The sequence below is a fragment of the Alligator sinensis genome, unplaced genomic scaffold (genome assembly GCF_000455745.1).
Source record: "Alligator sinensis unplaced genomic scaffold, ASM45574v1 scaffold337_1, whole genome shotgun sequence".
NCBI classification, from domain to species: Eukaryota; Metazoa; Chordata; order Crocodylia; family Alligatoridae; genus Alligator; species Alligator sinensis.
In genome coordinates, this window is record NW_005841927.1 from 2431919 (window position 1) to 2458706 (window position 26788).

Sequence of the window (26788 nt, forward strand, 5' to 3'; positions counted from 1 at the left end):
TGGTCCAATAAAAGAGATCCCATTTACCCAAAGAACCTATGAAATACAGGTTGGCCCAAAAAACCGAAAAATCTGTGAGGTCCATCCGTCACCCAACGCAGCCAGCAGCCCGAAAGCTTTCCTTGGAGGCAGCTGAGGGATGGGCTCAACGGGCAGGGGAGGGGGCACATCCAGCCCCCCCATGATGGGGCGATGATGAGGGCCCCTGTTGTGAGCGATGCATCGACACGGAGCCAGGCCCTGCGAGCTGCCCTGGGGTGATGCGAGATCCTTTAGCGGGTGCTGCGGGGTGCCACGTGACCCTCGCACCCTCCAAACCGCGCTTGGAGGTTTTGAAGACCCGACTAGACAAAGCCTTGGCTGGGATGATGCAGCTGGGGCTGGTCCTGCTTGGAGCGGGGGGGGTTGGACCAGATGCGACCTCCGGAGCTCCCTTCCCACCTGAACTTTCCCCGCACCCAAAAGAAACCCAGAGATTTCTAGCAGCTGTCCAGCGTGTCACGCCATTCTGGCCTGCGGTGGGCTTTCTGAGTTCTTTGCAGCAGCAGGATTGCTCTGTATGACTTTCCTGTTGTCAAAAAAGAAGTGGAAACGAAGAGCTGGCGTTTTCTGGAGTCTCAAGAAAGGGGCCTGGAGTCTAAACGGAGGCTGTGAGCCGCTGCCCTCGAGAGGTAACTGTGCCATGGTGACAAGGGAGATCGTGGCATGTGTCGCTTAGAAAGATTTCCCAAAGGGAGCCCCCTGCAAGGGTGCTTTATTTTTCTGACTGAAGAGCCGTGCGTGCAAATCAACACCCCCCCGCCGGGGACCTCGGCAGTGTGCAAAGGGAAGAGGGGTATGGGCATCCCTGTTTGAGAGCCGGAGAAACTGAGGCAGGGAGGGCCAGTGAAATTGCCCAGAGCATCAGGAATAGCCCCCCACAAAGCCGGGCACATAGAGAAGTGCGGGGGCTCGTTTCCCCATCAGCTCAATTGCCCCTGATCTAGGGAGAGAACCCCTCTCATCTACAAGTGACTGGACATTGCCCCTAAGCACGGTCTATTCCCGGCTGCTGCTTCAAGTCGCGCTGGTGGTTTTGGCAGAGGAGGTGGAGCTGCTCCCTAGGGTTAAGGTCTGGGCGAGAAGAAAATAGCCTGTGAATTTCAGACACCGCTTGGACACGTTGACAGGCTGGGAAGGAGCCGACCCAGCGATGTGCGCTGACTTTACCACTTCCTGCCCTCCGCTCTTCGTTACCATAGATGGTAACATCTGCTGCCGCAGCCTCCCAGCAGAGTGGAAACTAGCAATTCAGCCATCGCCCTGCCTCAGAGGTCCTAAATTTAACCGGCCATCTCTTCTCTGCTTCCAGGACTCTCGTGCTTGGCCAGGGCCAGTTGGTTTTGTCCCTAGGAATTAAATGCAAGGAATTAATAGCGTGCACATCCCGTCAATGTGGTTATACTGACATCTAGTGATGTATTGCAGACTAGACCTCATGAAATGCCAGCCCATTCCTTATTTCTACCTATTTCCAGTCTCACTAACGTCCTGCTTTTCTTTTAGCTTCTCTCATTCCTTGGAGTGTCAGAACAGCAGAGACTTCCTATGCCTGAAGAAGGGTGGTTGCACCTGAAAGCTTGCCAAGAACTTTTTCCCAATGACTCAGTTGGTCTAATAAAAGAGATCACATCTACTCGGAGAACCTGGCCTGCCTGTTAGGGTAGCTCATCATATTTTATGTTTTAAAGTTGCACCTGTTTATAGAGTGGTGAATTATAACATTGTTTAAAGTTTTCTTTTATATTGTCCTTAGACCGATACGGCTAAAAACAAAAACCCAGCCCATTGCAAAGCGTTCTGGTTGGGGCAGGGGCACAGATCCTGATTCCTAAGAGGGCAAGGGGCCAGGATACCTTTGAAGAGCTGGGTTTGGCTGGCTCGGAGGACTGGTAAGGAGGTTCTTTGCTAAAAGGCCCATTTTAATCTAGCCCAGCTCAGAAGAGACCACATGCTGTTTCCATTTAGTGGCCGTGTGAAATGAGTTCAGGGGTGGGACTCAGCCTAGTTCCTAATGAGAAAGATGGTTTCTCTCTCACTTCTCACCAGCGGGGCTGGCACTTTCTGTCAAGAAACAATTCAAGGGCTTGTCAAGTCACACAACCTAACTGCCACCCTCACTCCTACAGGTCTTCTTGGTCAAAGTCAGGCATGCAAAACTGGCAGGGACCATCTGGGTATGAAGTCCTGTCCCCATAGATTGTCGACAGCCATACCACAGACACGTAGTCCTAAAAGGTCCACTCTGGTCACCCCCACATGACAAACACAGATATAGTCTGGCACTTCATCACAGGCTTAGGATCTTAAATATGAAAAGAACAAACCAGGGCCTCCAAAACGATGACATACCACAGGAAGGGAGCAAGCAAGACCAAGGACCCTTGGGGCCTGCACTGGGGAGATGCGGGGGGAGGAATTTCTTAGGTGACGTAAGCCCAGGCGATGCTAGAAAGTGAACCATGTCCCACCTGACAGGGGAAGGCTAATGACCCAGTCCGATCTGCTGGACAATCCCGTCCTGGTCTGAAATCTGGTGATGGGCTTAGCCACCAGCTGGACGCTAAAGGGGTTTTGCAATACCTGGAGGAGCACCAGCTCTCTCCAACAACTCATTCCTCAGTTGTGCCCTATATACCATGCTTCAAAGGCAGGTGCAAAACAATGGAGGCCCAGTTGGGAGAGGCGGCTGTGGCTTTTCATGCCCTTCCTATCCGATGTACTTCTCCAAGTCCCCCGCCATGCCCTATGTTGTTAATACTTGGTAGGTAGGGTCGGAAGGGACCTGAGCAGATCATCAAGTCTGACCCCCAGGCTCTCTTTATTTGCAGGCCCTGCTGCTGCGTGATGTTCTTTCTGTGCTTCTCTTCCCTCAATGATTCACATCCTTCTCCCTTCTCCATCTGCAGCCTAGTTAGACGTTTCCATAGGGACCGATTAGCCTGATACAAATAGGAAGTGCAATCTGACAGCCTCCTTTTTTGCTGTCAATAACAACTTCCATTTCCATAGCGTTGCCCCGAAGGGCAGCCACTTCTGGAGTGGAACAGGGAAGTGAGTCACAGCAGCGGCAGACAGGAGTTTAAAATGTTTTTTGACATGAAGACAGAGAAAACTGGCTTGGCATGTGGCAGAGATCCCCTGGCATCTGCCCAGCCTGCCCTTGGAGGCGGGGATGGAAAGGAGGAGCTGGGGAAGGCAAGTGGCTCAGGGACCAGCAGACGGATCAGGCCGGTGACAGTGTAATTAACCCCTGGCTGCTCAGTAGCTGTCTGGCATTGGCCATTGCCAAAGGTCTCAGAGACAGTGACTCACTCTCCTCACAATGTACCTGGATGTTCCCATATTGTACCTTATAATGTACCTATAATGTTCCCATATTGACCCAGGAGCCATTTCTTCATGACCTTATCTAGCAGCCACCCCATGCCACAAAGCTTGAGGCTGGCTAACTCTTGCCTTTTCTATCCTAGCTGCTGAAGGTGCAGATGCTGCCTTAATCATATCAGCAGTTAATCCCTTATCTACGTCTTGCTACATTCAGTAATAGGTTGCAGCAGGGAGAGCCACCCACAGACTAATCCTATTTTGGATTGAAACACATTTCCTTTTATTCATTTAAGTGGGCTGCCTTCTCACGTCTCAGCGCACCCCCGGAGAATAGGGCACGGTGAATGAATAGCACTTGTTGCCGTTCTCTGTTGCATCGCCTTCTCTTCTTTTCCAACCAAATCCTTCCTGGTGGATCAGTTCTCTATTGGTAACTGCTCATGCAGTCAGTGCCTCTGCTCATTTTTCATTGCTTTCTGCTTTTTCTCCAGTCCAGCTGCAGCCTCTAGAGATGATCTGCCCTGACTAGCTATCTTGACTGATTACTATGTGTTTCTTTATCTTGAAAAGCTTGGTTGTTTAGGGCATGCTCAATCTCAGGCCCTGCCAGCCCTGAAAACAGAATTGTGATTGACCAACCATTTCCTAATACAGTGATTTAGAGCTTAAATCCATTGTACAGGGGGATTTTAAAGCAATAACCTTTACTGCACCTTCAAAGCACTTCTTTACATTGTCTGAAGTGCATTCACTTATTATGTCCTGGTTACTAGAGCACTTTACCAACAGCAACTAATCCCATTGACGTAAGTCAATGGCTTTAGGCCCTTTCAAGGTGGTTGATTTACCCAATGTGACACATCAGGTAATAACTGAGCTAGAACTTGGGTTTGCTTTCCTTTCAGGAGTCGTAAACTCAGGTCATTGGGCCAGGGTTGGGTAACCCCTAGGTTTGGACTGGTTTTCCTCTTGCCGTGACTGGTATGTGATAGTGACACCCCCACTCACTCTAACTGGCAGCGGACAAAAAAAAAGTGTAAGCTGTATCGGTTTCATTAGAAATAATTGTAGGTCACTAAGCTATGACCGGTGACTATATCACCTAACATCACAGTGACCCTTAATCCCAGTATTGTTTTGCAATATTGCTAAAACAAATCATTTGAATCTTTCTCAAATCTCAGATGGGCTTTTTGCTCTGAACCTTTTAACTCAATGGCATGATTGCAGATGGGCACCCCTGAAGGTCATAAAGGCTTGGTCTGCATGCCCAAGTTCAGCCAGCAGAGCTATGCAGGGGAGGGATGTGAAAATAATGCCCCTTGCAGTTGACACTGCTACACTGACAGGATCCCAGGGGCAGACTCAGCTCTCCTGCCAAAAGAAAGCTTCTGCCAGCAAAGCTTCTGCTATTTTAGGGAAGCTGCTATAATTTTGGTGGCAGAAAAACTCCAAACCACAGGGATCTATCCCTGTAGCTGTACCTCTGGCACAACAGCCTCTGAGTATAGACAGGCTACAGTCTTCTACATACCTCCAGGACATGGGATGTGAGAGCTTCCTCACCCTGCCTTGCCAATTGGCCTCCATCCTCCTCCTAGGGGACCACTCCTGGGGGTGAAGGGGGTTCTGATTTCATGGAGGTTTCCAGAAAGAGTGCTAATTATGACATTATGTCATAATGGCATTGGGGTGTTTGTATCATGGATGCTTGCCTTCTAGCTGGATGGAAATGGTCTGTCAGAATCAGATCACGAAGCCAATGACTAGCCATTAGGCCAGGGATGGGCAATTATTTCGGGCGGAGGGCCGCTTACCAAGTTTTGGCAAGCCATCAAGGGCTCCATGACAGGCAGCCAGGGGCAGATAAATATTAATTTTCTAAATTTTGTAGGGGCCCCGCAGGCCGGATAGAATGGCCTGGTGGGCCGCAGTTTGCCCCCACCCCTGCATTAGGCAATACCCTATCCTACCCTACCTTAGTTCTTATAGTGCCCACATCACCCCAGTATCTGAGCACCTTCCTGTACTGTAGTAAGCAACACGACTTACGTCTACTTCTCTATCCAAGGCCACTATTGAGCTGGGCTAGAATCAGCTACCCTGCAGTCCGGAGGTGAATAAATAGCTCTCTATCACCAGTCCCCATCAATCCTCCAACACATCCTGTGCCACTCTCCTTCCTAGCATGCTGCCAATCTGAAACTGTTGGTTTTCCCTGCAGGGCACCTGATGAATCGTTCTCTGATTTCAGTAACCGAGACAAACCCCCCGCAACCCCGACATAGGAACGAAGGGCTTCTCAGATGCCCCCCGGAGTCTGTGTTGCTTGGATGAGATGCATTTCCATCACACGTTATAATTAAAGCTAATTGACCTGGGACATTGCAGCACACATGAGGTTGCAGTCCTGGTAGCAATGTCCAGCAGTGTTTCATTGCTCCGGCAGATGGCGGCCTTCTTCAGTCCTTGAAGACTTTGTCCGGCTGACAGCATGGGGCCCTCAGTTGCTTCCTTGGGGTCCTGCACTGCATTTACTGCTAAGTGAGTCATTCTCTGCCTGGGAGATGTGGGTGGGAGATTTGGTATGTTTTTACACTCCCCCAGTCATGTTGGCCAGGGCAGCTGGAAGATCATTGCACACGTGGCAGAGACTGATGGCTGTGCTGAGCACGGTCCTGGAGCATTTCGACACTCAGTGGCTTTCACGTCCCTACCGTTGGCAGGGGGAGGAGGCAGAAGCTTCATTTCCAGGCTTGCAAGGATGTGGCGCTACGGTTCGCCCTCACATCAACAGGCCGGTTTTGTTTTCAGTTGATAAATAGCTGCAGCTTGTCACTTGTAAAAGAAAGAAAGAACAGCACGAGCTGTGCTGTGAGAAGCGGGTGCAGGCACACAGGCTTCCTTGCAGCGCCTTGTCAGTGAGCCTGGACCTGGTCTATCTGGAGGGCAGTACAGTCTCCAAGCTATGGTCAGCCCCTCTGCTGCCACGGCCAGGTGCTACCCAGGTGCCCACCCAGGGCAGGGGTTATATGCTGGCCTCTACCCCTGCGTTGGCATCGTGCCTCTTCAATACAGCCCGTGTTCAATTCTGCTAGAAGACGGGTCGCCCTTCTTATGTCATGAGGAGTCCTGGGACCCTCCTTGCTTTTTCCTCATTCCCCTTTCTGTAGCATTGTCTCCACTAGCAGACTCCGCTGTCATTAGCTGTGGGAAGGTTAGACCCCGTCCTGTCTGCAGGGCAACCTTCCCCTTTGCTGAGTGGGGAGGGATGCTAGCAACAAGTCTCAGCTATGAAGGAAGCAAGGATGCATTCTGCCTGAGCGTCTCCTTGTCAGCTCCTCTACTCTTCGTCTGGGCAAACCCTTCCAGCTCGTCTGGAAAGTCACTGCAGATTAAGTTAAACTGGGAATTTACAGCACGGAGGCTATTCTGAAATATCCCTTTCTATGATTCGATAGCTGCTCTGTTTTCAGAGCCATCCACAGCATCCCCTGCCCACAAGCAGCTCTTCCAGTGAATTTTCCCTCTGCCTGCAAGCCGTTCTTGCTTCCCATCTCAATCTAACAAAATGCCCCCCCCCGCTTTGCAGTTTCAGCTCCATAAAGGGGTCTTCCTTCCCCATCCTAAAGTCCGGCTGTTCTGTCTGGTGTTCTAACCCTTGTGGTATTTATTGATCGATTGATTTGCATAAAGCCCCAGCTCCTGGAGTCATGTGATTAGGTGAAACTTGTTTTTTTTTTTTTCCTTTTCTTTTTTTAATGAGGAAAATCAGCTCTTGTAGTTGCACAAGAGCCTGAACAGGTTCCTTCATGCACCTTACAGGCCCCGAGGAAAGAAAGCAAAGAAAAGAACTTCACAAGCCTACCATTTCAGAGAAAACTTATCATGTTTTTGAGTCGATGTCCTGATTTTTGAATGCTCAGGTTTGTCTGCTGTCTGTGCCCCACTGCCACGGACAGACGGTTTTACGTCACCGCTGGGTGAAGCAATCCCTAGCGGACCTAGCGGAGAAGGAGGCTGGAGGGGGTTAATGAATGCCTGTGAAGATCTCTGATCCTGGGCTGGCTGGTGCTAGGACACTGATCATCCTTTTGCTGGGCAATAAAGATATCAGGCTTATCAGCCTTGCTCTGGATTTCCTCATTAGTGGGTGCATGTCACTTCAGATAATGAGCACGGGGGTGGGCTCCAGGCGACAAAAGGGCTGGGCCAAATCCCAAATAGGCCCTCACCCTCTGTTCTCATGACGCTGCGTACTCCATCCGCAGCAGGCAGGGCAGACCCCGGGGTATGGGAGGAGCTGCCTGCTAATAGAGGTCTTTTCATTACGGAGGGAGAGTTTTGGACTAATCCCTTCGCTGCGCTGCAGATATTTGAGGCATGAGCTATGGTTTTGTGCCTATTGTGATCCCCTCTGCTGCGAGGCCCAGGCACTGCTCTCCTTGGCAGCTAGAGTGCGGAGGCCTCTTCAGGACTACCCCCCAGGGCAGCAGATGGGGCAGGTTGGGGCTCTTTCTCCAGAGTAAATTGGGTGTGAACAAATGCATTGTTAAACTCTTGCTCATTTACCCTGGAGCCATGACAACTAGCCACAGCATTGGGCCCCTGGCTGGGCCTGGCAGGTGCTGGGACGGGAATCCTAAAGGGGTGTGATGGGGGCAAAGGGGCTGCTAAGGAGGAAAAGGCTAGGGGAGAAGAGAGCATCTCCTGCTTGACCTTTTAATGCAGAGGATAAAACCACAGCTTAGGACTTACGAGTCAGGGAGCATTGGGGTGGAAGGGAGTCTGCACAAGGGAGAGGTCTGATAAAGGGTCTTGCTGAGTGAAGGCATGGGCATAAACCATACCAGAGGTGCTGGGCAGGGCGCCCAGGAGTTCAGGGGCCCTGGCCCATGATGCAGCCAGGCCCCCAGGCAAGGAGAAGGGCAGAAGCGCTGGGGTTGTGGGGGGTACAGGGCAGGGTGGATTCAGAGGGGCATGCACCACTCACGCCCATGGACCTCAGAGCAACCCCCAGGAGACCCCTTGCTGTTGGGTGCATGTCACTTCACACCCCGACTTGCTTTCGTACCCGGGAGCAGCTCTTCTAACAAAGCCCCAGTCTTGCTCACCAGCCCTGGGGCTCTTATCCTTTGGCTACCAACCAAGGCAGCTTCTCTCCTCCCCCCTCTGCCTTGGAACCGAGCACAAAAACCTCAGCTGTCATCTTGTCCCTGCCTCTATATCCTTGACGGACACTGGCCAGGGCTCGGGCCGCTCTGTTCTGCTAGACATCGAGTTACTTTCTGCTTCTTGGATTCTTGGCCTAATCTGGAGTCTGAGGAGCATTCCCATTTAAAGGCTAATTCTTTTGGCTGTTTTTAAATTCCAGCCCTCATTACCGCCCTGTGCTTTGTTCTGTAATCAAGTGCAGGAGTCATTTGCCCTGCACCCCACCCTGAGCACAAAGAGGCCTCTCTGGATTGGGGCTTTGAGCCCTGCTAATGTCTTGTCATCTGTCTGCTATTTATACCACGCCAGAACCGTGCATGGCTCTTACCAAAGGGAGCCCCCTGCACAGTGCCATGGGCATGAAAGCAGCAAGTCCGGCCTGGGTTCCTCCCTCCCCACAAGCCCTGCATTAGCAAAGGTGCCACAAAGCGATGGGCAATCCCACCCTTGCTGTCTTTCCTGTTGGCATTCACGCTGCCCAGCAGTGCTGTGCCAAGCTGCAGTCCACCCCTGTGGTCCCCATGTCACCTGCTCCCTTGCCTCAATCACAGTTCTTCCTCGCCACTTGAGTGCCTCACTGAACTCACCTTCATTAAAAGCCTGCACCTTTATCAGGACAGAGGCTTCTAACTTTATTACTGCTCACTCTGATCCTCTGGCATGGGCTTGAAGGAAAGTCCCAGGCCCCTCCCTGCCTCTTGCTTTCCTTATCTAAAGCAAGCCGGGTATAAATATCCCCCGATGGGGGGGAACTAATGCTAGCACAGCACTCTGTAGGGGGACAGTGCTGCACAAGTGTTAAGTGTCAGGTTAGCACCTCTCCTGTCCCCAGTCACCCCTCCTGTTTCCAGCGTCTGGGCTCCAAAACCTCCTATTTCATCCCCTCTGCCTTTTTAAGAGGAAAAGAGTAGAACCTTTATTGGCTTCTTCCAGTGCAGTCACTGAGCAGGGAGGTAACAAAGGGTTAAATGTATGAGCAGCACATTAAACTGCCCTGGATTAAGGCATTCCATGGCTTTAGACCTGCATGAACTCGGTCCCCCAGGGCTGCAAGGAAGAGGAGGAGGAGAGGAACATGGGTCTGAGGAGCTGGGAATGCACAGGGCTCAAATCGCACACAGCAAAGACAGGAGATCATCCAGTTCACTGACATTCCTCTGTGAAAAATCAGCACGGCATCTGCTCTTGAAGGCTAGATGGACCCCACGTGGACCTGTGGACTCTGAGCCTCTTGGTCCAGATGCCTGTATGAACCTTGAGCACAGGGAAAGGAGAATAAAGAAGAAAAAAAAAATCTACCATGCTAAGATAGGTGACATTGTCCCCCTTTTATGGAAATTAATATTAATAGCTCATTTGGTTTCCATACAGACATATACAAATAGGAACAAAACCAAGTTTTTCTTCTATTTACAACATCCTTAAGTTAATTAATTAGGCTCTTTATAAAAAAAAATGGCTCTTCCTAAATTAGTGTCATATTTACAGACAGTACGGGCGAGTTTGCCTTTGGCATGTTCCCGTGGACAGTGTAACATACACCAAGCAGCACGTCCATAGTGATCCAGAGAGAAAGAGTGCCCACATCCGTGCTCATGGGACCTGGTACATGACTGCGAGACAGGCAGTAGGCACAACTCTAGCGCATATTACAAGCCAGAACCCTCTGGCATGGGCGTCTGTGCATTGCAGACAGCTGCATGGCGATTTTGCTTAGTGCTTGTTTGCTAGGAAGCGCATTAGTAGAGTCCGGAGGAGATCCCGTGTCATGCACTCTATCGGCAACCAATGCATCTCCCATAAGGCACGAGCCCAGTGCACTGCAGATCCTCCTTCCTTTTGGCTGCAGATGCTCTGCAGAGCCCTGCATAGCACCGGTACTTCCCGAGGCTGGGGTAACATGTGCTACATCAGCATCAGCTCAGTCCAGTCCCAGAGAGGGGCCAGCCCTGAGAGAGCCCAGTGCAGAAACAGTGCACAGAGGGGAGCCCGGGTCACACGATGTTGGCGAGTTCTGTGGAGTCTGACTCTGAGCTGCTGTTGCTCTCCTCCCTGCTGAGCAAAGGACAGAAGTGCGTTAGACAGAACATCGTGTCTTACCCAGGGTGGGGTGGGTGGGGGAGCTTGCGGCTTTGTAGTGAGAGCCAGTGAGCCAAAGGGTGTCCTGCCACCAGACCATTTATCAGGCATCGGGTCTCCAGCCCCACTTGTCTGCTGGCCACTCTGCCCAGAGCACCAGCACGGTGACAACTGGAACAGCAACTCTGTTTTCAATACTTTCCCTCCCATCAATGGGAACTGGATTGAGACCCCCCCCACCCAACCCATGTCACCAAGGCTGCTGGATGGCAGCGGGTCCCCCTAAGCCCACAGGAAGGGGGCACCATTTCCCTATGCCCAGCTGTAACCCCCCCCCCAAACACACACACACACACCACCACACACCCACAGGTCCAAAGTCAGCAGATGCAGAAAGTGAAAGGGCAATAGAGGCCTTGGAGCACAGCCCACACTGGGGAACATGCAGTACCGGCACAAAGAAGCAGTTATAGGAATGGGTGGTATATGCCACCCTTTTGCAATGAGCTACGCAGCAGAGAAACCCAACACTCATGCCTGTGGGGAGTAAGGTGCACACTGGGGCGGCTGCTCCAATTTTAGTGAGTGATGATGTATGTGCCATGGCACCAAGATGCTGCCTGTACTGCTGGGGTGAGGCCTAGGTCCCTGCTGTGCTGCTCTCTAGGGCACCCCTTCCTGCAGGACAGGTGGCTCCAGGGCTGCGGGCCTCTTGTGCTTTACAGGGCTGAGGGGAAGACAGCATGAAGCCATCTGGGGGCTCTAGGGTTTCACCACTCCCTGGGACCTCCAAAAGCCAGCTTAGAGCAGCGTCATGGCAGGTCTGACCAGCCCTATGACCATTCAGGATGCTGGGCTGGACCTGGCGCAAGTCCCAGAGCTCTCTGCAGCACCCTGGCCAAACCAAGTGCTCGTTCCTTTCCACCCCGTGGTGCTGAGGAACCTGCCCCAGTGCTTGCCCTCACCTTAACTCTTGCAGGGCTTTCTTGTTCTCCCTCCGCTTCTTCTCATCGATGGGGTACAGCTTGAAGAGGAGCAGGCCCAGGAGGATGAGGGCCACTGGGGCTGCTGATACCAGCACCCTCAGTGTGGTGTGCACTGCCTCAGGCTGGGAGCAGCCCCGGGTTTGGTACCCTGCAAAGCTACAACACAGCAGCAGTGTTAAAGCAAGGGAGAGACGCACCAAATTGTTCCCAACTCCATCCCCCTCCACCCTGCCAGGCCCAGCTCTCCTGGGAAGAGCTTGGCATTGCTGGTACTCTTCTGCTGAGCCTGTGGCCACTGCATTGGCACAGGGTCAGACCCTCCTCTCAACTGCCAGGGAGCATCACCTACAACTCCTTTGAATGCAAAGCCAGGACTCCACAAGTCTGCAAACTGCCAGCCTCTCCGCTTCCTTGAGGAGGAAGGATAGCCCAGGGGTCAGGGCACGAGCCTAAGGCTTGGGTTCAGATTTGTGCCCCAAACTCCCTGCATACAGTCATTGATTGAAACAGGCTGCAACATGCTTAGATGCTACAAAATACTCCATCCTGGGGCCATATAAAGTACCACAGACATCACATGGGACAAGCAAATCCCATGTTCTAGCACCTCCATTCAGCTACCATGCTAGCTCCTCATCAGGGGAACTACATTTTAAGGGCTTCCTTTGCTCCCATTCACCACAGACTGGCACGACCCTGTGCCATGATGTGCACGGGTGTCTGAAGTAGCCACTGGTGCCGACTGTTGAATTCAAAACCCCAGCTGCCTTCATGGTTTTGTGGCTCAGAGTGGAGAAGGCTCCCCCCAGGGCTGAGGGGGGCCTTCCTTCTGTCCTAATCTGAAAGACCCTGCCAAAGACTCACTCTAAACTGAGCGTGGAGACTCCCAGAGACACCCCAGAGGCGAACTTGGTGAAGAAGACATAAAAGGAGAAGAAAATTGCTTCATGGCCACGAGAGTCAGGGTGCTGGAGACTGAAGTCATCAATGACATCCGGCAGCATGGACCTGGGGGGCGAAGAGGGGAAGAGCCATGCTCAGAGCCAGGCTAGCAAAACCCACGTGTCTGCAGTGCAGACAAGCCTTCCTCTTTCAAAGCAGAGGCAGCTGCTTCCCACTCCCCAACCACACACACACACACACAAACACGCTATGGACTTGTCATATGCTTATCGACATGCAACACCAAGCATCCCAAGGGCAGGAGTCTTTTCCACCACCGCTCAAGACTCATTAAGCAGCCCCTATATCTGGTGTCACGATCTCCAGCAGGGCAGACAACCACCTCAAACCCAAGGCTTCCAGTGGCTCATCACTGGGTATGTCATGGCTCAGCGGGGACAGAGGATGTGGGGTTGTAGCTCATAGGAACAAGGGACTGGCAGGGACATCGAGTCCTGCCTGCCGTGTTCACAGGCAACCATTCACCCAAAGACTTCTCCTACATCACCATGGCAAACGCTCTGCACAACCACAAGGCACACAACCACAAACCCCAGGAACATCCTACTACATGCCACACGTAAAAGCAGGAGTTGGGGGGAAGCAGCAGTGCCCTGCCACTAAAGTGACAGGGAAGCAATTGCTTAATACATACACAGGGGACCCTAGAAGAGCACCAGACCCCTCACTACAGAGGAAAGCGAAACCCCCCCCATAGTCTGGGATCAGTCTTGAAGACTGACTCCTTGGGACGCCCTCCCCATCTGGACCAGCACCATGCCACACCACCTATCCACCCAGGGACCCTGCCGGCGACCCCCCTCTGGACAACACCTGCTAGACAAAGCCCCCTTTCCAGCCTGGATAGGTAGCTATCACCCCCACCCCATCTTCAACCAAGGACTTGGACTCTTTCTCTTCCCTACCTGGACTCCAGCCCTTCCACTGAGTCTTTCTCCTGCTGCCATTGTGCATGTATGCGTGCGTGCATGAGAACCAATAACTTCATGGAGCTGTGTAGTGTGTTGTCTGTTTAATAAACCTGTTATTTGGACCCCTGAGTTGGGTTTGCTTTACTGCAGTCTGGCCCTGCTTCAAATCTCTGCTCCTCGCCCCCCTAACTTCTGTCTCATTTCTCCCTCTCCTGCTTCTAGCTCACTGCCACCTCCAGCATCTGTCCTGAGCTCCGTTTCTTTGCCACTATCTTAGCCCCACTGCCTTTCTCCCTGAGCTCCCAGGTGTCTGCCTCAGTTTCTTTCCTGGCCATCTCCTCCTCGCCACCACTTTTCTGCCCCCGCCCCACCCAAATCTCTCAGCTGTCTGCCTCAGTTTCCAGCCCCAAGCTCTCAGGTTTCTGTCTCTCTTTCCTGGCTGTCTCCTCCTTGCTACCACGCTTTTTTCCCTTGCACCAGTGACCTCGAGTAACCCCGGGGCCACTTGATCTTAAGTAAACCCAAGTCTCAGTTCCTCAGCCAGATTTTCTCTAGTCCACCGGTTCTAATCCCGGTTCTGGCAACTTTCACTCCCTACGCTTTAACTCTCTCTCTCACCTTAAACTTCCCCCAAGTATCCCAGGTAGTCCAGGCACACACATACATACTGTACCATCCAAGTTAGGAACTTACTTGTGTGAATTTGTAGGTGGGCTGTATGTGTGTGAACTGGTGAGTGTGTACACACACACACACACACACACACACACACACACACACACCTCTCTCTCTCATTGTGTGCATGATATACAAATTAGTGATCTGTGTATGAGTACTGAATGTGCGGGTATGGACAAGTGATTTTTGTCTAACTTTTGGGGTGTATAGTGTATGTGCTTGAATCGGTGATAGGCATGTATGTGCCTAGGCTAGTTTGGATGCATATGTCCCTGAGTTGGTAGAGTGTGTGTGTGTGTGTGTGTGTGTGTGTGTGTGTGTGTGTGTGCGCACGCGCGCACACACACCTAATTGATTTGTGTGTTTGTATATGTGCAATTGTGTCACACCCTCCTGTCTAAGAGCGCAACATTGAGATCCTGAGAGTTGGCCTGACCCCACAGGGCAACAGTCTGACTTGAAGGAAAAATTCCTTCCTGACCCCAGGTTTGGTGACTGGTCTGCCCCCAAGCACAGGAGCCAGACCCACCCTTAGCCAGGACCCTCCAAGTTCCTGAAGTAGCAGGACTCGGACTTACCAGGGCAAGAGAAAAGCAGCAGCAACGCTGATCCCGGCTGCAATGGCTGCAAGGTAGGTGACGACGAGGTTGCTCTCTATGACGACCACCAGGATGAGGAAGGGGATGGCAGACTGCATACGGGAGGAAGAGACAGTCAAGGACTCGCCTTATGGAAAGGCCAAGAGGGTCTTGAGAAGCTAATGGGTTTTCCCTCATCTTTCCACCCATGAGCACTTAGGAAGGTGCTGGCTGGCGGCCTGGGTTCTGCCCCAAAAAGGCAGAGAGAAGAGAAGCAGAAGCAACATACACTTCCTTACAACGGCGGCACAGAGCACTCGCTCCTGCCTGGCCAAAGGTTCAGTTCTCTGGTTGCCCACAGGGGCTGTTTTTTTTCGGTCTCCACTGCAAGAATCACCCCCGAGACACTCAGCAGTAAGCCAGCCTCTGCCCCAGTGCCCCATTCGCCTCCAAGGGGCTACTCACCGAGATCCCCACATAGACAGCCGTCTTCTTCCCAAAGCGCGTGAGGAACCACTGCCAGAGGGGGATGGTCAAGGTGGCCGAGAGCTGCGAGAGAGGGGCAGAAGGGGGGAGTTATATTATCTGGGCAGCCACAGTCTGCCTATAAGCCCTGGTCCAACAAGCCACATTGCTGCACTGGAGGTGAGCAGTCATTGAGGTAGGACAAGGATGCTGACTTGAGGCCAGGCCAGCTCAGACCTATCTCCATCTTTGTTCATAGACTGTAAGGCTGGCAGGGACCTCGGAAGATCATGGGGTCCAGCCCCCTGCACCAGGCAGGAAAGACAACTGGGGTTAGGTGGCCTCAGCAAGGTGCCCATACAGTCTCCTCTTGAATTTTTTTTCCCCCCCTGTGACTCCCCATCAGTTCCTTCCTTCCTTCACCCCGAATCACAGCCCCTGCCTCCACATCCTTCACTGCTGGTCACAAAGGTGCCAGGAGGGCTGCGCGGCTGCTACTCCAGGAGAGCAGGGACCGTCTCCTCTTTGTGGGGAGCAGAGCAGAGCCCCCAGGCCTGGCTCAGGGAGTCCCTCTCGCATGAAACAGGCCCTCCCCGAGAGCACAGTCCCTTGAGGTCACGCTCTCCCCTCCCCGCCGAGCAGACATTTGCCTTGGCATCTCAGGGCCTCTCCTGGCTCCTGCCAGCCAGCGCCCGGGCAGTCAGTCCTCCCAACAGTTACATAACCCAAGCTGGCAGCACTGATTCTGGGGGAGGGACCGGTCACCTCGTGCCAGCCTTGCTGCCAGGAGGGATGGACAACACACCCCCAGGCCTCCCCCTGGCAGACCCGCGCAGAGAGGCTCAGGGAGGTTGCGAGTGCCACCTCCATGGGCACACGCGCCTTTGTCTGGTCTTGCTCACCAGGGCTGCAAGCCAGGTTGCCCTCCTCCCCTCAGCCCCACCCCTGCTGCCTTGTGCTTGCAGCCGGGAAGCCTGCATGCCATTGGCAAGGCAGAGGTTGCTCTCTCTTCCTCTTCTTGGTGCTCAGGAGCTGTGGCACCAGGCAGGCCGGTATTTGCGTGGGATCCAGCAGCTGCACAGATGTGCCCAGACCCATTCCTGGGTAGGGGAGTGGTGGGAAGATCTAAAGACAAGGGCCCAGGGCTTAAATCAGCTTCCCAGGAGCGCCTGTGCCAGCTCCAAACACTTTCATGTCTCCCACCCCTATGAGTCAGGCCACCCCAGGGCCCTGGAGGCCTAACCAGGTCTATCCTAGCATCTGCACCCTGGGAGCCTGCTCCTTCGCCCTTGATGCTGCACCTGTGAGCCCAACATACTGTGGGCAACGTATGAAAATGGGCTCACAGGAGCCCTCAACAGGTTACGTGGGTGGGCAGGGATTGCTCAGAGCCCCACCTCAGCCCCGACACTGGCCGTGTCTACCGTAGGACCAGGTATCCCAGACCCAAGACCCACTTTTCTCCATCCTGAAACCCATCTGAACTCGCTCTCGCTGCCTTTCTGGAGTGGCCTGGCCACACTGGGCAAGACAGTTCCTCCCAGGTCAAGGCAGATGAGCTCCCGGGAGCGTTTCACAAGCCTCCTTTGCTAGAAGAGGGGGCTTGCTTTCCCACAGCTGAGGAGACATGAGAGCTGGTGCATCACAGCCAGACCCATGACAGCTGCCCTGGGTGGGAGGGGGCATCGCGTGGACCAGGTCTTTGTTGGGCTGGGGACCCGAGGGGAGAAGCACGTTTTCCAGATGGCCCTGGGATCAGTCTCCTGCCTCAATGGCTTTCAAGACTTCGCATTTCCTTAGAGCCCTGGGAGGATTTTTCCTTCCTTTCATGGCCTTTCTGGCAGGGCAAAGCATTTCATGCCACAATGGTCCCCCACCCCCGCGCTTCCCCATCGATCAGCGCGGAGAGGGTTCCCAGACGAGCTGCTCTGTTCCCTCCATTCAATGCCTCCCTGCGATAAACACTCAGGGCTCCTTTTCTTCCCCCCCTCATGAAAAGAGAGAGAGAAAAAAAGAACCCGTGAACAAAAGGCCGCATGGCTTTTATTCTCCCCCCTTCCTGGACAGCTTTGCGGGCAGACAAAGGGCTTGCTGTTCTCGCCAATGGGCTGTGCCTCTCCAGGAACCATGTTTAGTACCATGACGCCCTCCCCCCTCTCCTTAGGCAACCTCAGGCACCTTCCTTTCCATGCCAGGGGTTTTCCAGCCCCATCCCCTCACCCCTCTTGCATCATCTGAATTCCTCTTCTACCTCAGACTCCCGTAAGTCATGTTCCCTTCCATCCCCAAGCCCTGCTGGTGGCTATGACACTACTTTGTTACTCTCTATTGTCCCCCCTTGAGTGTAGGGGGTGGACAAAGGGTTATGATAAACCTATTATTGCTCATGAACCTTATTACAGAAGTGCCTAGGGGTGGGAGACATGAAAGATAGTCAGCCCCTGCACTGAAGGTATTACACAAAGATGGAGAGGCGGCGGATAAGCGTACAAGCACATTCAGTACATACCATGATGGCCAGGAGGATGTTCTGGAAATCGTTGCGGAAGCCCAGGGTGTAAGTGCAGAACAAGGCAAAGTTCCCTTCCAGCAGCTGGCAAGGAGGGAAGAGACCCGCCACGTTAGTGGAGAAGAGGGGGAACTCTGCTCCCACCCATGCCTCCCATCCCACAGTCCAAATCTCCGAGGAAAATGTGCAAATTGTACATGGAACCAATTCCTTGCAAGCCCCAAGCCAGTTCCATAGGGCCAAGGCTAAGTGCTCCGGCCAGTCCCCGTGCGTGGCTTGCAGAGGCCAGCAGAGCCCCGGGCAGATGTTCTGGGAGAGTGCAACCCCATCGAGCAGCTCATAGCCCAGCTGCAGTTCGCAGGGATTCAGGAACCTGCCCCTGCCCCCTCTGCAAGTCGTGCACTTCCTTCCCACTCCCCGGTGGGCATCCAGCTGCCTTCCTCCTCCCCGGGGTCCCTTACCATGAAGGCCAGAGAGGTGAAGAGGAAGCCGGTAATCAGCTTGATGTAGGCACCATGGTTCATTACCAGCTTCAGCCCCTGGAAGAAGGAGACGGGCTCATCTGACTCGAGCTTAGAGGCTGTTGGGAAGCAAAGCGGGACAGGTGGGTGATTAGACACAGAGAGAAACACATTTAAGGCAGGCTAGAGTAATGGCCACAAAGGCTATAACATGTCTCCTGTTTGCCCATGGCTTGGAAAGACTCAAGACAGCTGTGCTCCGCATACAGAAACACCCTGCCTGACTCACACTTGGGAGACTCTCAGCTAACAGCACCTCCCTCCAACCAGACTGATCTTCCTGGATGCTGCAGGGCATCCATCCTCAGCACCCTGGGAGGTGGGTCACTATTAGTCCCATTTTACAGGTGGGGAGATAGAGGCCCTAATGCATTAAGTGTGCTGACTAAGGTCACACACCTCAGGTCAGTGGCAGGGGATCAAGATACTGGAGTCCCCAGCCCCCATACCCCTGCTGCATTCGTAGAATGGGCTTTTTTACTAGCATTAGTCCTTGTCCAGAGCAACTGTCCTGCAAAGAGCACAATGAAAAACAGCTGGGCTCAGACAGAAGTCCCATTCAGCACTATCCTAGCAGCCACAGAGAAATCTCAGGTCCAGCTGGCATATGGGAGTCTAGACATCTGCCAGGCAAAACCAGGCAGGGAAAAGTTTGTCCAGCAAAGGCCAGACAATTGGCAAATCCTCCCAGCGTCCTGCAGCAACGTGGCCTCCAGAGATTCTCCTGCAAGACAAGGTGCCTTTCTACTGGAGGCTGATGCATGAGAAACAGAGGCTGGGGGGGCTGTCTATCTGAGGCTCTGTTCTCTTTCTATCCCCAGGGCTCCTGCTCCCCTCTCAGTGTCTTACTAAGAGGCAGGAGCTGACAAGACCAGAATGGGAGGAGAGAGAAAGTAGTGAGAGCTCCCAGCCCCCAGCAGAACTGAAGGAGGAAATGAAGGCAAGAACCTACTGATGCCAGGGGAGGATGTCTTCCACCCCTGATATGCATCCTTCAGCAAAGAGCCTCCCAGGAGCCCTGCGCCCCCCCTTGCCCCATTTAGCTGTGCCACAAGTGCTCCATTCTCTGCTGGAATAGGCTGCTGCACCCTCGACACTGCTTCTGCAGCACTTCTGCGGAAGGATCTCTGGGGCTAGCATGGACACGTGTTGTTAGCATAGCAAGGAGCGGGTAGCCATGGGTGCGGCTCTTTGATCAGCAGTATGTACTAAGGGAGCTCACATACATTCAAAGGCTGCTCCAGTCAAAAGGCCTTTGGAGTACAATGGGACCCACTGAAAGGGGTCAACTCATCAGCAAGCAGCCCTGGCACCTCCTGACTGACTGGTGTGGCATCACCCAGCGCAAGTGAGGGCTGTTCCCCCTTGAGAAGCCCCATGCCACAAGGCAGCTTCCCGTCCCCACCATGTCCCTTGCTTTCTGCCAACAGGAGCCAGGGAGTAGCCCGAGGTTTATTGTTCCAGCCTCTGGCACACGTACCTCTCAGGACGGCAAGATGACCTTTGCCACATTGCACTGAAATCATCCCTGGTGCCCCACCAAGCCCGTTCAGCCTTGCCCAGCTCACACTCTGAACTCACCTCGCTGCTCCCGCACGCCCAGCGACAGGATCACAGCACAGAGGACGTAGATCCCGCCAATGACACCGGCTGCGATCATGTATGCATTCTTCTGCATGAGACAGAGAGACAGACACGGACCTCAGTGATGGAGGGCACTCCAATATGGCCCTTGGGGACCCCAGACTGATGTACCCTCGTGCTGTACAACCACAGGCCAGGTATGGCCCATGGAGCAGAGCCAAGCCTGCAGAGACAGCCCCACTCTCCACCCCAGATTGTGCTGAAGCCTCCTCTGGTGTCTGCTCTGCAATCAATGCTCACTAGGAAGCAAAGGCCAGAATGGCAAAGGGATGAGGTGCCCAAGTGACTACAGAGGCATCTCTGTGGGCCTGGAGGACTTGAGAAAACTCATGTCCTGTAAGCACCTGACATTGGATTCTGTTGCAGAAGCAGTTTGGAGGAGTTCTAGGGAGAAGGGTGATGAAGGGAGAAGGAAATGGGAGTAGGGTAGGGGCAGGATGCCTGGATGCAGCAGGCCTACCGTGTCCGTGAGCGAGCCAGTGTTGTGGGTCATGTTCACCTCTTCCATGGCCACTGAGGAGTTGATCCCAGCCTTTTCTTCGCTGTGGATGCATGGGGTGTCCACCTTGCCCACAATCTGCCCCTGGATGGCTGTGCCCAGCACTGTGCCCAAAACCTCCACAGTCATACCTGCACAGAGGAGCCACACACAGCATCACAGCACTGCCAGCATTGGGGCTCAGGCCCACAGGGGCAGGGAGAGGGCTTCAAAATCAGCTCCTCTGGAGGCAAGAGGCCCAAGCTGGATCAAGCTATGCCCAGTGCCTGGGCAGCCAGAGGCAGAAGATCTGCATACAGAGGTGCTGCTCTCCTGTGGCTCCGTTCACAGTTCTGAGTCCTTTCTGAACATGGCTCCCATGCTCCTGGGAGGGAGAAGTCCCCAGTGGGGAGACTGAGGAGCAGAGAGGGGGTGCAGGCTAGCAGCAAGGGTGGAGACAGAGCTCGGGACCTCCCAGTCCAGGTTTCTTGGTTTGGCAATGCCCTAGAGCGAGCAAGGCCTCAGCTGGGCACAGACTCCTGCCAATTCAAATGAGGCCACTAAACAAAACCCTTCGACTGGGGCAACTAGAAGGGCCCCCTAGTTTGGGGACAAGGACACACAGGGTGTAAGAGCTGCAATCCAGGATGCAAGCAAAGAGCTTCGACACCCTTTTCAAGCAGGCTGCTCAGGCTCGCGCATACACCCCCATTTCTGGGTGAGGACATGACCTGCCAACTGCACATGTCCTGTAGGGATCACGCACACAGATGCATGCCTGAACATGCAGGGGGGGCAGGACATTCATAGACATTATGGCTGGAAGGGACCCTGGAAGATCATCAAGTCCAGCCCCCTGCCCCAGGGGCAGGAAGTTAGCTGGGGTCACAGGATCCCAGCAAGATACATGTCCAAACGCCTCTTAAAGGAGTCCAGAGTAGGTGCTTGCACCACCTCTGGAGGCAGTCTGTTCCAGGCCTTGGGGACTTGGACAGTAAAGAAGTTCTTCCTTATGTCCAGCCTGAAATGGTCTTGGAGAAGTTTATGACCGTTAGACCTTGTCATCCCATGGGGCGCTCTGGTGAACAGGCATTCCCCCAGATCCTGATGCATACCCCTTATATACTTATAGACTGCCACCAGGTCCCCCCTGAGCCTGTGCTTCTCCAGACTGAAGAGTCCCATAGCTCTCAGCAAATGCAAGGGGGGAACCTAACTGTCTTGGCAACCAGCATGCAAAGCAACATGACCACAGCACTGATGTCAGGGACTGCATGTGAGCCCTGGACAGGCCATCAGTGGGGCTGCAAAGGGAGGAGGGAAAGGCTCTTACGATAGGCAGTGGCAGAGTCCCGCTCGCTCTGCTCCCGGCTGATGAACATGGTCAGCGCTGAGTAGGGGACATGGAAGCACTGCAAGGAGACAGGGCAAGGAGAGAGAGGGTTAACTCTTTGTTTCCAGGCAATACCAGTTGGCAGAACTCATGCCAGGCACATGAATTGGAGCAGCAGCCAGCATGGGGCACAGGCCAGCTCAGGACTGCAGGAGTCCAACGCAGCCAGTGGACTCCATCCAGGTCCAGCAAGTCTGTACCCTGTGATCTCTTCCCCATTGTTGCATGCCACTCTCAGCACAGCTTATACCAAAACTCCCATTGGGGTCCCAGTCACCGGCTCCATCATTGGGCTGCCCCTCTCTCTCCCCCTGACCCGGGAAGCCCAGCAGTGCGGGCGAGGGCACCGCTCACCGTCACAAGGGTCTGGAACATGCAGTAGAAGAGAAGATACCACATCATTCGACCGCTGGAGACGTCTGGCACAAACCATATCAGAAAGTAGGAGATCACGGCAAATGGTGTGGAGAAGATGATCCTTATGGGAGGGGGTTGAGAGACAGAAAGAGAGAGCATGAGTGCTGAGAAGCCAAGCCTGGGGACATCAGCTGGGAGGACATAGCAAAGCCCTGCTGCTCAGGTTGGAACACAAGCCAAGCCAAAAAACCAGCCCCAGGCCACGAAAACATGTTGCCTAGGGGCAGGGAAGGCCAGGAAAGCCTGAGACCCAGCAGTGCTTCCGGGCTGCTCCAATTAATCAGGAACAACCTTTCAGGCACAGGCTGAGGTAGGAGCTTGCAGGGCTGGTAGGGCAGCTTCCACAGGGCCCACCCTGACCTTTGTGATTCTCTTTTTAACTCCCACTTGCTTTCCACAATTGCCCTTAGAGCACAGATCACTGAACCCCACACTGCAAAAGCCCAACTTGGACTCAGATCACCCAATATCCTACTGTAGCCACAGCCCCAGCCTGGCAGACACAGCATCTCCCCTGACTGGCAGCTCATAGCTCAGCAGGGTATAACTTGTTGAAGTCTGCAGGAATTCAGGTGCCTAACTCCCTCCAGCTCCTTGGAAAATCCCCTTTGAATCTCTGCCCAGCTCTCTCCAAGGCCTGTGCTGCAGTTCCTTTCTTGGCCCCGCATCCCCCTCCATGCTCCATTCAGCCATGAGAAAGAGCAGAGCTCCAAGTCATTCGGGGTAGAAGAGAGGAAAAAACAGAGCGAAAGGCTTTGATCCTTGAGAGCAAATCTCCCCAAAGGAACAGTCTGTCTGCTGGGCGCCAGTCCGCGGTGGGCTGAGAAAGCGAATGGTCTGTCTGGACTAGAGAGGGGCTGGCAGAGCTGACAGGAACTGGGAGACGGTCTACAGGGAATGCGTTCACATGCTTCAGTCTGCAAGCCCTTTGAGGCAAAGGCTTGTCCAGCAGTCTTTACCCCAACCAGGCTAAACATTTTGGAAGAAGTATATCATGGGGTGGCGGGGGGAAGAGCTGGGCAAAGCTTCCTTCTACCCCCACCGTTCTGCTCCCTCTGGTTTCTATGACAGGGCAGGGCCCAGCACACCACAGCCCTTTCCAAACCCTCTCTCATGGGAGCCCATTTCCCTAACAAAGCCAGGCTGTGGAGTGGCAGAGGAAGGGTTAACCCTCTGCCAGGGAGACTAGCAGGCTCCTTCCTTTGATCCTGCGGTGGGAAATGTTAGAGAGGTATGTGGAGCAGGAAGCACGAAGAGAAGGGAGCTGGTCCCAGCACAGGCCGGTCTGTCCATCTGTCCAGCGCTGCACGGCCAGCCGGTTTGTGCCCCCCACCCCTAGCAGCAGGACGAAGGGGTGGTAGAGCAGAAGCCCTCCCCTCTGCCAGCAGCACACGCCAGGTGCAGCACCCTGTGGCTGACAGCCCCTGTCCATCCTCCCAAGACCCAGCCATCCACACGGCTGTAGTCAGGGCCAAATTCCTCCGGAGGATTCAGGCTAGCCTTTGCTTCCAGCAGCCAATAAAATGGAGGTTAAATTCCCCCCATGGAGACCCACCCAGAGAAAGGGGGGTGCGATTCTCCCCACTGGGCAGGGGAGGGAGGACCCAGTTTGAGTTCAGGAACTGGGCCAAGATCTGAGCAGCACCGAGATCTCAGCTGGATACGGGGGGGTGAGAGAACATCTCGGTAACCCACTGGTGAGAGACACGCAGGATCCGGCGCCCAGGGAGAGGACCGAGCTGCTCCCCTTCCTACAGGGATAGCAGCAGGAAACCAGTTGCTTCTCTCCGGGTCCGGCATGGTACGGGGATGGCTAGATCAGCTCCATGTAGGACCTGATCCTAAGGTTTATGCTGCCTTTGGGAACCCAGGACCTCCTCGCGCTGGACTGTGCGCACACCGGACAATGCGCGCACACCTTGCCCTGGGCAATTCCAGAACGGCTCTAGAGGAGCCGGATTTATTTTTCCCCATGGGAACAGGAGAGCGAGATCTCTTGCCTTTCTGGGTGAACACCACCAGGCAGGGAGTTAAATTTAACTCTTGGCGTGTGAGAAACTTAATCCGTCTCCACAACACAGCAACCAGAAGCGGAGGGTGGGGGGAAAGCAATGCCTGGCTTGACAGGCGCGCATTTTTCTGCAGTTCTGTCACTTCCGTGACGCAGGGAAAGCTTGTTCCTAGGGAAAGGGGCCAATGACGTGGCACAGACGCAGTGGGCCAGAGCATGGGCAGACATACACATGCCCTTCCTCCCTCCTCCACCCCTTTTTATCACTATGTGCAGACGCGGTTGTACGTTGAGTCATTCAAAATTCCCTGACGCTTACACTTATGCAGACTTGAAACTACCAGGGTGCCATGAGGCTGGGTTTGTTGCATCCCCCCCACACACCCACCCCGTCTCACGGGGGTCACCCAAGCAGCACAGCAGGGACCCGGGCTCCAGCGAGGGGACAGGCACACACCCCAGAGCCCGGAGCCACGTGTGTAGCCGGAGTTAAGGAATCTAATGTTGGCTCAGCCTTTCCTCCGCCTCCGCCCAGCCACGCGGTTCTCAGGAGTCTGACTTGTAGTAACCCCTGACCCAGGCTTTGGCATCAGCGGCGCCAAGACCTCAGCGCTTGCTCTGCCTGCCTCCCCATTGGCAGCACTGGGGTGGTGTGTTCCTCCCTGCGACACACCCCCATTCCTTATGGTTTAACGGCTTCCTCCTGCCCCGGCAGCCACTTCCCCAGTGCGTGCCCTGGGCTGGCAAGAAAACAGGACCTTGGAGTCATCTGCAAGGGGAAACCACGAGGGGTGGGGGGGCATTGAACAGTGAAAGTGGGGAGTGTTGGAAGTCACGCCGAGTCAGAGACCAGGGCAAGGCTGAACGGGAGGTTGGATCTGATGGAGGAGGGAATTCCCCAGGGAACAGATCGCAGCAAGGGACCAAACAATGTCAGAGTAGTAGGGGGAAGGAGCAGCTTTTAAACCTGCAGCCTTATCGGTTTATCCCGGGCTCAGGAGACGCAAGGAACCCAAGGTTGCCTTTTGTCAACACCGGCCTGGCACAGCTGTACGGGCAGGTGTGCAAGCCAACAAGTCACCTTTCCTAGGTTAAGAGGGACTGAACAGTTCAGACCTCAAGAAGCAAGGGTTGTACCCACTGGCAATCAGTGCTATTGCAGAGTTAGGGGTGAAAAGTGGGTGAACCCAGGCGATGGGCGACTGCGAACACAAGAGCCAGCCATTCCTGACCATGCAGTGAGCTCGGAGAGCTTTACACTTGGCAAATCAGCTCTCAGCACCCAGGAACAGCAAGTGTAAACCCCCCCACTCCCCTGCCAAGTAGGGAAACTGAGGCAGGCAGGTCCTGCACTTCCGCCATCCTTGCTTAGGGCATGCTGTGCCTTACTGCGGCTGGCTCCAGTGAAATCAATGGGAGGTGATGTCTAGGGAAAGCAGCGGGCCAAGCCCAAGCAGCACTGAAGCTGTGACCAGGAGCCATCTCTCTTGATGGCTCAGCACCCTGCTTCCCTCTGTGCAGTAAGGGGCTGGGGTGCCCGGCCCAGTCCAACTCGGAGGCTCAGTGCAAGAATAGGCGGACAGCACACGGGTCTGAGACCTTTGGGGCCTTACTCCCCACCCCCAGCTTTAACACCACAAGATTATACCACGCGAGAGAGAGACAAAGAGACTTAGGGGGTGGAATATCCACCCTGTCTGCTGAGCCTGGAGTGTGCCCAGACGGCACTGCCCAGCGTGCTGAACCCTCAGGCTGGGGGACACTGCAGCAGACACAGCTGGGAGAGGAACTATTTTGGGCTCATGCCTGAAGCTTGCTTTAAACACAGCAGAACACCGCAGCTTTCATGAGGGCTATTCCAGGAAACCCCCAGGAGCAGAGCTATAATCACCAGCTGTGGGGAAAGAAGTGGGTGCCTCTAATTTCCACCTCTCCCTCTCCGCCCCACCTACTGCATCAGGGATCCTGGCAGGGCTGGGGACCCAGCCTGCGTCTTCAGCAGCTTGGCAGATGCAGTCTAAACCTCCCTCATGCTGCCCTATGGTTGCATCTCTATCCTCACCCAGAGATGTCCCCTCTCGGGGCAACAGCTGGAGAACGGTTCTCCTCCCCCAATGCTTCATGTGGGGTGGCACTTTGGGGGTCTCCCTCTGCCAGCCTATTCCACAGAGCTCCCTGCAGGATGATAGCTGCCAGCCACCAGCATCCCAGAGGAGAGATGCTGTAGCCATGCCCCCAGCATCCTGGGTCAGCAGGGTCCTGCTCACCCCTGCACCTTTTGGATGCATCTCACTTCAAGGAGCACTGGGGGCTCTGCTCTGGAGGGGTCAGAAGGGACTGAGCCTCCCTGCCTAGCCCCCACAGCCGGTGGCCTTCTCTTCCATGAGACATGTACTTGGAGCAGCTGCTGGTCATGTGATTTCCAGCAGATCCCTCTTCTTCCCCTCTAGCTGCAGGATTAGCTTGTGCATCAGCCATGCGCCCCCACCCACTGCTAGCGCTAGTGCAGGACTGCAAAGCCACCTGTTGTGCTGGAGACCGACAGCTCTCGGGATTCCCAGGGAAGCCAGGA

The 26788-nt window shown here is 54.2% G+C and overlaps 1 protein-coding gene and 1 long non-coding RNA gene across 6 annotated transcripts in view; one reads left to right on the forward strand and one right to left on the reverse strand.

The window, feature by feature from the left end:
- The window catches only part of LOC112549539, a 10129-nt gene extending 2647 nt beyond the window's left edge, over positions 1-7482 (forward strand). Inside the window, exons 2-5 of one of the 4 annotated variants that reach the window (XR_003092988.1) lie at positions 1546-1702; positions 1796-1931; positions 5594-5913; positions 7136-7482. This is a non-coding gene — a long non-coding RNA (uncharacterized LOC112549539). Of the gene's footprint in view, positions 1-11; positions 672-1545; positions 1703-1795; positions 1932-5593 lie in introns of those variants that run through there. The other 3 variants (XR_003092989.1, XR_003092987.1, XR_003092986.1) reach the window with 3 other exon arrangements.
- A 1743-nt stretch (positions 7483-9225) lies between these two features.
- The window catches only part of MFSD2A (major facilitator superfamily domain containing 2A), a 22141-nt gene continuing 4578 nt past the window's right edge, over positions 9226-26788 (reverse strand). Inside the window, exons 4-14 of one of the 2 annotated variants that reach the window (XM_025198741.1) lie at positions 22143-22266; positions 21729-21807; positions 20378-20547; positions 19855-19945; positions 18214-18332; positions 17753-17836; positions 15244-15327; positions 14779-14891; positions 12513-12656; positions 11628-11804; positions 9226-10638 (exon numbers count right to left, since the gene is read on the reverse strand). In XM_025198741.1, coding sequence (XP_025054526.1) covers positions 10578-10638; positions 11628-11804; positions 12513-12656; positions 14779-14891; positions 15244-15327; positions 17753-17836; positions 18214-18332; positions 19855-19945; positions 20378-20547; positions 21729-21807; positions 22143-22266 — 1246 coding nt within the window. In that variant the 3' untranslated portion in view covers positions 9226-10577. The remainder of the gene's footprint in view (positions 10639-11627; positions 11805-12512; positions 12657-14778; positions 14892-15243; positions 15328-17752; positions 17837-18213; positions 18333-19854; positions 19946-20377; positions 20548-21728; positions 21808-22142; positions 22267-26788) is intronic. The other variant, XM_014517831.2, reaches the window with a different exon arrangement.